Source organism: Salvia splendens, chromosome 21, assembly GCF_004379255.2.
Source record: "Salvia splendens isolate huo1 chromosome 21, SspV2, whole genome shotgun sequence".
Taxonomy (NCBI): domain Eukaryota; kingdom Viridiplantae; phylum Streptophyta; class Magnoliopsida; order Lamiales; family Lamiaceae; genus Salvia; species Salvia splendens.
Window position 1 is genome coordinate 15,324,558 of NC_056052.1, and position 11,938 is coordinate 15,336,495.

General features: G+C 37.0%; 1 protein-coding gene across 1 annotated transcript; it reads left to right on the forward strand.

Annotated features, from left to right (window-relative positions):
- Positions 1 to 6,366: 6,366 nt before the first annotated feature.
- LOC121785269 (golgin subfamily A member 6-like protein 2) lies at positions 6,367 to 10,161 on the forward strand. The gene is made up of 8 exons (XM_042183657.1): positions 6,367 to 6,947; positions 7,346 to 7,391; positions 7,716 to 7,765; positions 7,922 to 7,963; positions 8,322 to 8,435; positions 9,469 to 9,547; positions 9,635 to 9,706; positions 9,786 to 10,161. The coding sequence occupies exons 1-8, from the start codon at positions 6,442 to 6,444 to the stop codon at positions 9,831 to 9,833; spliced, it is 957 nt and encodes a 318-aa protein (XP_042039591.1). The 5' UTR covers positions 6,367 to 6,441; the 3' UTR covers positions 9,834 to 10,161.
- Positions 10,162 to 11,938: the final 1,777 nt, after the last annotated feature.

The following is an 11,938-nucleotide window of genomic DNA, read 5'->3' on the forward strand; positions in this document are numbered from 1 at the left end:
CTAGATGTGGAAATGGAAGAGTCTGATTAGTCATCATGTTTGTTTAAAGAGAGTGAAGATGCTTTGTAAGTTGGATTGACCTCTTTTAAAGAAGGACAATGACTTACATGACAATGCAACTTCTAAGTAAGAGATCTTGATCCAGTTAGGCTTTTGTTGCAGTGGGAGCTTATAATGCTCAATTATTGTTTTATGGTTGATGATTAAGGCATCATAGTATTGAAACAATATAAGTGCAACAAGATTGAGTATGAAATAACACATCAACTTCTTAAACAATGAATGATAAAGTATTTATGACTCTTAGTCTTAAGGCCAAGAAAATACTTAGCTATTGTTCAAACTGATCTAGACTATCAAGATTTTAACAATTTGTTTGTTAAATAGCTTGAAAGTCGAGAATGTCTATTCGATGCACTATGAGTTAGAATCATTTGATTCAGAATAATTATAGAAGTGCAACATAGAAAGACTAGCAAGTCTTAATGGTTTACACCAATAAGAAGACGAGCAAAGCTTTATGATCAGTAGTGGGAGTCTAATCTCCATTAACGAATCCAAGCATTCTTTCAAAGAATGGGATAGTTATGTAAGAAGGAATCGAAGTCTTTCTAAGACAAGTTTGATCAAGTGATGAGTTGTACTCATGAAAATCTTATCATTCATGGGATAAGCGTTAGATATAACGAGATACACCTTAAAGAAACTACCATCATCAGTACCTTCTACAAAACACGAGTTGTGGACTAGAGTGACTCTAGTCTAGCACATCTCAAGGTGTAATGTTGTTCCAACGCATGTTGGAAAGGTATCCAAGTAATTGGAGTTGAGTACTGAGGTATGTTTTAAGGTTGTCCCAAATGATGTAAGATTAAAAGTTCTGTAATCTTCAAAGATATAATTCTTGTATGAAGATCAAGAATGGAACTAAAAGCCTAACAGTGTGATAACTCTCAGGACATAGAGAGATATCGGATTTTCCATATTACTAAAGAGTCATACCATTAGAAACTTTTGCACTAATAAAATCAACTTCAACACCTAAGATTGTTAGAACCATGTCGTAGTGGGAGCGTTCCCAGGAACATGACAAGTTCATGGGTCTAAGAGTGTCGAAAGACTCGGTCTTAGATTAACTTGAACATAATCCCTTTAACTACAATGTATAATTGGTTCATTTGGATATTCATCCTTGGAAAGGTGATAGATTCCAAACTACAATCTTAGATAGACAACATGTTTTACAAGACTTGCAATACTGCCTACAGGCTGTGTCAGTCAGTGGGAGCTAGTACATTTGCAAGTGTAAATGTGGATCTCAAATGGCTAGACAATGACAATGGGCTATGCCCAAAGAGAAATATCATCTTCTCGCTGTCGTTGTGCCAAGATTTGTTCGATCCTATTATCTATCAGCACTTACATAATTAGAATGTATGTATCATGATTGTCAAGACTGCTTTCTATTAATAGAAGTCTTGAAGAAATCATCTACATGGAACATCCTAATAGGTATGTAATAGAGGGCAAGAAACACATGATTAGAAGCTTATGAAGACCGTTGTGGTCTTAGGCAAGCATCTATATCAGAGATAAGTGTTTTGTCGAGATTGTCAAATGTTTGGAATTTGACATGTGCTCTTTAAGTGTGTAGTAAGCACAAGGAAGTTGAAAGTGCATTAAATATGGTATTATTAGTACTCTACGATGATGAAATCTACAAAAGTTGCAAACAACTAAGATTGACATCTAGCGTAGGAAACTGATTGTCTACCCAGTTTAAGATAAAGGATTATAGAGAAACTAATTACATTCTAAGCATCTAAAGTCTTTAAGATTGCTAGAAAGAATGTTGAGATTCTCTTAGGAATCCTATATCTACACATAGCTTGGAACATTTTAGCATTATAATTTCCATGCAAAGGTTTCTACCTTTCAAGATGGAATTGTCTTGTCTCTAGTCAAGTGTCGTTTGACGCTTAGTCAGAACAAGAATTATGAGACTAGTTCTGCAGATAGATGTCTCATGTATGCTATGATGTGTACTAAGTTTGATATTAGTTGTGCTTTTGCATAGCAAGTATATATCATATTAACCATGGCAAAGGACTTTGATTGAGGTAATGAATATACCATAGTACTTGAGAAAGACTAATCGCTATATTCTAGTTTACCAGTCATTCATGTAATGTCCTTAGGGTTACACTGACTAAGTCTTATGACTAATCAGTGATCGAGTAAGTCATCCTCAGTTTATGTGTTTACATTAGGAGTATACTCCTAGTAGCTTTGATCGTAAGTTTGAGTATACCTATGAGTATTTTTACTCTAGCAAAGGCTAACTCAAGAGGAACACGAAATCATAAGCTAAACAATCACATAGAGAGATGAAATTAATTAAAGATCAAGTACGCATCAAAGACATAGTGACGCAAAAGATATAATCAGAGAACAACCAAGCAGATTTTTCACAGAAAAATGCCTTTGTGGCAACATGTTTCAAACATGATATGTAATGAATGGTAGTTCGATATATCTAGCTCCAATACCTGCTTTGTGTATAAGTGGGAGAGTTTTTGGCAGTGGGTATACTCGAAAGCATGTTTTGAGTATAAGTGGGAGATTGTTAGGTTTAGTATACTGAAAAGCATGTTTCGAGCAAATTCGCATGAATAGGAATCTTGCTTGTATACGGAAAAACTCTACAATCCACTTTTAACCCGATTCAGTATTATTCGAGCAGTTTGCACGAATAGAATCAGTATATTATTACATTGTGTTTACTTGTGCGTTTATAAGATGTTTTATAAACATTTAAATGCATAAGAAGTAAACAAATCCTAAGTCTTTTGCTTAGTAGACTGGTTGTGGGTGTCGTCCACTTTAAGGTAACTACAGTCGGTTCTATGCAATGCTTTGCAAAAGAAAAAGAAGAATTTCACAACCTAGATAGGCTTTGGCTACCTATCGTGAAAGGTTGCAATGTCAGTCCGATTATTTCTAAGCCTTATTGAAATAAGATGACGTTGGTGTGGTATAGCACTGAATGGATCTAACAGCAAGACGTGTCTTTATGCTATCTACTGAAAGACGAGGTCTTGATAAATATCTATTTCTTAATCAATGTACGTTAGCATTGAGCATACGATATTGAGTATCTACAACTTTGACTTACCAAAGGTGCGGGTTTTTCGTCACCCAACGATCCAGGTATATTGGGTAGTGGTGATCATTATCTAGCGGTGCTAGGATTGCTATTATGTTGAATCGTGCGCGAGGTGAGTCTCGTTTGATAATGTCCTCAAGAGGAGCTTGAACAAGGTTTTATTATTCAGAAACTAGCCAGTTGGAGTTTTATTACTCTATGAATAATAAATAAGTGTTTCTTGCTAAGTCTACTCTTGGAATTAATAAGATGTTAATTAATTAAGTCCATAGCAGACTTTAATTAATTAATGGGCATTTATATCTTAAGCGCGGGAAATAAATAATAAACAAAATGGAAACCCGGAATACTTATAATTTCGGATTTGGATGGGGAGTTCAATATTACTTCTGTAGTGGCTGCTCGTAATATTCCAATATAAGCTTGTATTAAATTGTGGGTTCAATTTAATTAGTAAAAAACTAATTGGGGGAGCCCATATCCAAAACCTTCCATAGATCCCTGACTGGGCACAATATGAACTATTATAAATAGGAGAATAAAAGAGACACAATTAATTTTTCAGTATGAAAATTTCGTCCACTTCTCTTATTATGAAGAGGACGATTTTTTTCAAGAATTTCTCCTCCGTGAGTTCTTCAGCTCCTTCTCCGTGAGAAAGTTCTGTCTTCTTTATTCGAGTCCTAGTGTTTCGATAAGATCAGCCCACCCTGATGTCGAGATACAGTTCGGGACACCAGTCAGAAGATCTGTGGTCGAGTATTGAAGATCATCGTGGAGAAGGCGCGAGCTATCGACGATTCTTTGGAGAATCAACGAGGTAAATTGGCTAACTCCGTAGAATTCATGTTTAGGATTTATATTCTATGAGCATGAATTATTTGCGTTCTAGCATGCAATTTTGTTTTAACATGTGAATTGATTAATCCCGTAATCTGTCAAATAGATCCTACGTCTGATTTATTTGTTTGTACAAGTCTTCCGCTGTGCAAGGGGCTCCAAACCCCAACACTACATCACAGACACCCGGCCGCGCGTTCTCTCTGGAGTCAGTGCGCGGCTTTTATAAATTGGCCATAACTATCTCCACCGGACTCCAATTGAGGCGTGCAAGATACTCACACGAACCTCTGTCAAAGACGAAAACAGTGGTATTCTTTGATGAGCATTCGAACATCATTTCAATAGGCCTATTACCCTTGGAATCACGCTACAACTGAAACGTTTGATGCATGGCTCCCATGATCGCATCATATACCATGTATACTTGCAGGATTATTTAGTGCATCAATGGCCGGCTAAGGAGAGGGTCATTAACCCACTGTCCTGCCAGAAGCAAGCCTCTCGATACTTCACATGTATGCCTATGAGATGTTGCAGTAGTAGTGAAAATCGATCATTTCTCATTTTTGCAACTCTGCCCCTCTGAAATTAACTGTGTTGTTCCTGTAGGCCATATAAGACTCTAATTAGAGGTCAGAGGGAGTATAGTACATGCTAATATTATTAGAGCATTAGCAATGGAAGGGCCGATCGAGATGCCTTGAGATCGGCCTCATCAGCCTTTCACTGCAGAGAATGAGCCGATCAAAGCCCCACCCCATATGGCCGATACGATGGCCTTGGCCGATCCACAATGACCGATCATCGGCCACCCATTGCGGGATAGGGCCGATCATCGGTCCTTCCTTAATTTTTAAATTTTTTTTATTTTATATTTTCTACTATAAATACCTCATTCCATTCTTTCCATTTCCCACATAAACATCCTTATCTTCACTTATTTGTATTTTAATTATTTAATTTGATAACATATTAAATATAGAAGGAAAAAAAATTAAAACAAAAGAGTGATGATGTGGAAATGAAATGGGAAGTGGGATAAGCCCTGAGATATGTCCTTATATTGCCGGAAGATGAACCCTTGAGTAAAATGATGATGTGGAAATAATAAAAAAAATGGGCCCTTTTGGAGGGGTAAGAGCATCCGCAATAGAGGCGAGCGCACCGGCTCGCCGATTTTTGGCCCTCGCCGGTCCGCTCGCCGAACTATTGCAGCCGGCGAGCGCCAAATCGGCTAGCGCACGCCGATTCCCGGGCGCTCGCCGATCGGCTCGCCCCTATTGCAGCCTCCCGATCGGCGAGCGGAAATTTTAATTTTTTTTTATTTAATGTTTTTTTATGAAACTCATTCTTGGTCGTTTCTCTTTTATAGAGACATCCATGAATGTTTTATGTTCCACTTTCGATGTGGGACAAACTCATTCTTGGTTGTTTCTCTTTTATAGAGACATCCTTGAATGTTTTATGTTCCACTTTCGATGTGGGACAAACTCATTCTTGGTTGTTTCTCTTTTATAGAGACATCCTTGAATGTTTTATGTTCCACTTTCGATGTGGGACAAACTCATTCTTGGTTGTTTCTCTTTTATAGAGACATCCTTAAATGTTTTATGTTCCACTTTCGATGTAGGACAAACTCATTCTTGATTGTTTCTCTTTTATAGAGACATCCTTGAATGTTTTATGTTCCACTTTCGATATGGGACAAACTCATTCTTGATTGTTTCTCTTTTATAGAGACATCCTTGAATGTTTTATGTTCCACTTCTAATGTGGGACAAACTCATTCTTGGTTGTTTCTCTTTTATAGAGACATCCTTGAATGTTTTATGTTCCACTTTCGATGTGGGACAAACTCATTCTTGGTTGTTTCTCTTTTATGGAGACATCCTTGAATGTTTTATGTTCCGCCTTCGATGTGGGACAAGCTCATTCTTGGTTGTTTCTCCTTTATAGAGACATCCTTGAATGTTTTATGTTCCACTTTTAATGTGGGACAAACTCATTAATGCGGATGTTTTTGTTATTTTAATTTTAATTAAGTGTGTTTTTTAATTAATGTACTTTTTAAAATTTTAATATTATTATTGAATTTTTTCGTATCTGTATTGTAAATTTAATTCTGTATTTTGTGTTATTGTTAATTATTTGTTTTTATTGCTGATGATGTGGCAAGGCTATGGCTGGGCTATTGCTTGTCCAATTGCTTATCCCGATAATATGCCAGGGGATTTTAGTAATGATGTTGTGGCAGAAGAGTTTGTGGCTGGGCTATGCCTGAGCTATTGCTTGTCCACTTCCTAATGTGGATGCTCTAAACAAAGAGTCGTTGCAATAGAGCAGCGTTTCATTTGAACATAGAATCGTGGGTTTTAGCTCAATCAGGTATAAATAATCGACCGGGTGATCCCTCTTCCTCTCAAAATCAAGAAATGGGCAACGACAGAAACAAATCCCCGGCAATCGATGTCGCCGCCGCTCCCTCCAACCGCCGCCGCCTCCATAAATCCGATTTTGAATCCGAATCCGATCCCGATCCGGACTCGGACTCCGACTCCGACCACGATTCCAAAAAAATCCGGAAACGAGCCAAGCGCCACAGTAAAACCCGAAGCTCGAGTTCCAAGAGGAGGCGGTCCAGGGACTACTTCGATTCCTTTACGTCGTCTTCCGCCTCCGATGAGGACTCTTACGATTCGGAGGACTCGTCTGACGAAGACGAGAGGAGGCGGCACAGGAGAGAGAAGAGGAGGAGAGAGGAGAAGAAGGAAAGGCGGATGAGAGAGAAAGACAAGGAAAGGAAGAGGAAGAAGAGGGAGGAGGAGAAGAAACGGAAAGCCAAGAAGAAGAAGAAGAAGAAGGAGAAAGAGAAGGGGAAGAAAGGCGCCGTCACTAATTTGTGGGGGAAGTATGGCATTATTAGAGAGACTGATATGTGGTATGTTAATTTGCTCAATTCGCCTTTCTTCTTGTTTCTTAATCATTATTTATGTGAAATTGATTTCTTCATTGATTTTTGGTCCAATTAGGATTAGAAATTAGCTTGTGCTTTCAAGTCACCTTCTTCTAGTCAGGTTTCAGTTCATGAAGGTCTGCTGCTTTTTGTATTAATATAAATTAACACTATTTTTCTACTGGAAAACCATAGCGAAAAGAAAAGCAAGTTACAACGATAACAATATATTTTGCATCAAATATTTTCAGCTGTTGTACTCCCTGTTTTGTCAAGATGTGAAGATGATCACTGTTTTTGGTTCCATTTCTTAGTCAAGTACCTTTCTGAGTTACTTTCTATGTAGTTTTCATTAACATGATTTATTTATCATTTTATTGTAGGAATAAACGGCCTGAATTTACCGCATGGTTATCAGAAGTGAAAAAGGTAATTCTTTTAAATTATATCATCAGCTTCCTTTAATTGTTCTATAGTAGTCTTATCAGATTTTGATTATTGTATTTTATCGCGTTATTTGTGATTGTTTTGTTCACTATATATGGCTGATAATTCTCTTCAAAAGTATTTTTGGCATGCTTTCCCTACATTTATTTTTTATATTAAATAGACATGCCTAGAAATGGATATTTCTGGAGGGACGGCATGCTGTATATGTTCTGGGGTAGATCTATTCTATTAATTGATTTCAAGTCCTTTTTTGGAGTGTGATTATGTCCATGCTGGTTCTAACTGCTCTGTAAGTGTAAACAGGTCAACCTGGAAAGTCTAGCCAATTGGGAAGAGAAGCAGCTCTTCAAAGAGTAATTTCTTGCACTTTATTTTATCTAGACTTCGTTGAAATGACACATCTGAAAATTAGTTTGATATTCAATCTCACGATGACTTTACCATTCGTTTTCGGTGCAATTTCCCTTTATTAAGGGACTAAAATATCCTAATGCTTGTGGTCTCTGCAGCTTCATGGAAGATCATAACACAGCAACCTTTCCTTCTAAAAAGTTAGTCCTCTTTACTTCTTTAATATGCTGTCTTTGGAAGTTTATAGGTTTGGCTATGTCTTATGTTTTTTCTCTTTAAGATGTCTTCTTATATCTGTCTCATTGTTACTTTGAAATTCGATCTGTATTCTTTTGTTGTGGCCTTTAATGGTATTACTTTGTTGATTCTGTTATTTCATTACTTATAAGTTTGCTGCACTCCTCTGGAACCTCATGGGGTCTATATTGCATTCAACTGAGAGAACTTTTCTTTTGGGGGTTTTATTTTCCGGGGGGAGGGGGGGGGATAGGCAGGTATGTATGTATCCTCTTCTCACACATGTTGATGCAAGACTGATTCTTGCTCTTATGTTTGCAGGTATTACAACCTTGATGCTTATTTCAAACATAAAATGGAAAAGGAAATGAAAAAGGGATTTGCTAAAATGCAGGAGTCTGAGCGTACTGTATTCAATGATGAAGAACAGCGAAGGTGAGAAATTGTTTTCCGTTGAGTTTTTCATTTTCAAGTTATTACTGGATAATGATGTGATTACATACCCCACTAGTTCTAGCATTGATTTGAGAAATTTATGATCCAAGATTTTTTTATTAGTTAACTTTTATAATCTTTAGTCTGAGTAGGACGAATGTTAACCTGCCCATAAAGTGGGAGTTAGTTTGAGAGCTACAAAATGCACTTGATTGGTTTTTAGAATTTCCAGCGTTCGTTAGTGCCACTTTATAAATCATAAATACATAGATATGCTTACATCTCTATACGATAAGTTATCTCTTGTTTGAAATACTGCCTCTACCCACAAAAAATATCTCTTTCCATTTTCGTCCGTCAACCAAAATTAATCTCATACTAAAAATGGAAAATTACTCTCAATTTAGTACTCACTTTTTTATCTTTCGCTCTCCTACTTTAGTACTATACCCACTTTATTTATTTCTTTCTCATACTTTATGAATTTCGCCTAAAATCTGTGCCTTCAACCAATAGGACTATTTTTGGTAAATGAAGGGAGTGTTTGTTATCATTTTTAAATTTGGATATTCTGTCATACAAAATGGCAATATTAAAGTATATTGTGGCTATGAAAGTTCATCCAGTGATTGTAGCAATGAAATGAACTGTATTCTTCTGCTGGTTAGAATTGAACTTATGATTCCAAGTTTTTGACTTTGGCCAAGCACTATAAGTGTGAGCACACTTGGTCAAAATTTGTTGAGTTAATTGTGACTGGCCCTTCTCCATTATATGGATCTGAAGTTGCCCTTTTCTCATAAAGATACTCAATGCATGTGTATCTGGCCCCATTTCATGCAATAAGTTCTTTTAACTGGTACTGTGATCTGACCAATGTGCTGTCAAATGACTATACGTATGCAATCCAAGTAGCTGTGTTTATTTTTAATTTGAGTTTCTTGCCAGACTTTGCTCTTCGGTGAACATTAGTCTGACATATAGTCCAGGGCTGAAGTCCATAATGTTCTTCAAACTGTTCTCTTTTTTACAGACTAGAACTGCAGAAAGAACGTGAAAGACAAAAGGAAGAACAGATCCAAGCTTTACAGCAGTCTATGCAGTCTGGGATGGTATGATGTTTATGAAAATCTTGTTTCTGTTCCCACTTTTATTGGCAAGTTGTTGTATTCTCATTCTGGTGAAATTGATATTTTTAGGCTCAAGCAATGAAAGAGCAAGCACAACTCAGGGAAGAAATGGCATATCAATACAAGCTCGGCAACTTTGAGGTGAGGCTGCCAGTAAAAGTGTTGAATATGATCCATTCCTACTGTATCTGCTAACAGGGTTTTTCTTTAAAAAATTTAGGCAGCAGCTGCTATTCAGAGAAGATTGGATCCTGATGTTGCTATGTAAGGAGCTATTTGATGCTCCTGGGAAAAATTGATCTGAAGAAAATGGTGTTACATAGGGTTGGTGTGTTGCGGTCGGGCACCCCCTTTCATATTCATCTTCGAATTTCTGGGATGTAGTATTTGTAGATTCCGTAGAATATGTGCGTTAAACCTGCAATAGTCGATAATATTTATTAAATACATGGTGTGGGATCACCTTTGATGATTTTTTGATGGTTGTAGATCCTTTAGTTACAGATATTGAAGCTGCTAACCATAAAAATGATGGACAGGAAGGTTCATATTCCTGAAAGTTTACTTATTTAACAGAGTTTTGGTAGTATAATTTACTCCATTACTCTCTGTTGTTAACCTTTGTGCTTGGAAAAAATGCCATTGAAGCATTGAGTTTGAATATGAATTAGCATAATGTAGCTATTATTCTTGGTTTGTTTGGTAATCAAATGGAATCACACGTGCAACCAAATCAATTACTCTCACCGTTCATCATTAAGTGTTCCATTTCGCAATTTTTATCTGTCTATCAATAAATGTCTCATTTACTTTTTAACTACTTTTGGTAATGGATCCACAACTCACCTTTCACTAATTTTTTCTACTCACTTTCTACTAAATTTTTCACTATCTTTTTCTACTCACTTTCTACGGAGTACATTTTTTAAAACGCGTGCCCAGTCAAATTGGCCTTGTATTGATGGACGGAGAGTGTCACGACCGCCTTTTAGGGTATAATAAATGCGGCGATCGCGACTTAACAGGATTTAAATACAATCAAAGAAAGGGTTAGGGTTTTATAAAAAAGGGGGTTTGACCAAAGAATAAATGAACAAATAAGTATAATAAAAGTGACGTTTTAGCAATGGAAACCAATGAAGAAAGACTATCAAGATTTAGGTCAAATGGCATGGCTCAAAATAATCCAAAAACGTATCATGTCTCAATATTCAAAACAAGAATTTAATAGTTTCAGTATCAACCCAAAGATAAGAAAAATCATGTTTTAGCGGAAGCATCCAAGAGAAAAGTATGTGTGAAGACACGACAACACTAGGAGTTTCAAGACATTCATATTAATTTAGTTAATTTGCTCAACACCGCCAACCGCTCGTCGCCGCTCAACCTGCACATAAGGAAAACACATGCAGGGCTGAGTACTATAATAATACTCAGTGGCTCGCGCCGAAAACACTTTCAATAAAAGTATTATTTATCATGCCATACATAAGTAACCATCGGGGTTTAGCTTTAGAAAGGCACGAGGCACTCAAAATCATTTCTCATAGTAAAAGTCGACTGATCAGTCATTTTCCCATAGACGTTAGTCATATCTGCTCATACATGACAAGGAATGCGGCCGCAAACCAGGTCACTAGACCGGCAAGCCCGTACGCTAGCACATGGTCTACCATAGGTGTACACTAGTCCAAGTAGGGTTTGCGGCCCTACGAGGACCCGAATTCGATTTAAATAATAATGGCATAAAGCCATATCAGATAGGCACATTAAAATCAAACAAGGCATGATAAACACAGTTTCATATCCCATCGATAAAACATTTAGGACATCGTCCTTATTTAAAAGAAAGCCCACCTCGACTGCTTAGATTTCAAGTATCTCCTTTCCCTTGCTGTCACGCTGAGAGCGCGAGTTATCACCTTTGAATTATGAGTATCACAATCAGTCCCAAATACCAACTCAAAATCATGCATGTCCCCAACTTTCCCCTTTTCCCATCGATTAGTTTTGTCAACATGAGGAAACACATCATAGCATGTATCAATGCACAACACATCACTACATCATCGAATTGGTTTCTTAACACATATGCATCATGTATATCATTCAAAACTTAATCATCAAGATCATTTGATCGTGGTAGGAATCTGGCAGCACAGCGCAAGCGTTTTGTAAAAATCGTTAAAAATTTCATCCGACCTCCGTTAGGGCTAAAATTTTACCACAATGCAGTAAACACATCAAATACCATCCAGTTAAAATTTCACATCAAAATAACCGTTTTAGGTCGGTCAAATAAAAACGAAACCCACTAGTGGAGAAAACAATTTCTGGCAGAACTGCGCAGTCGATTTCAAAAATTCACTAAAA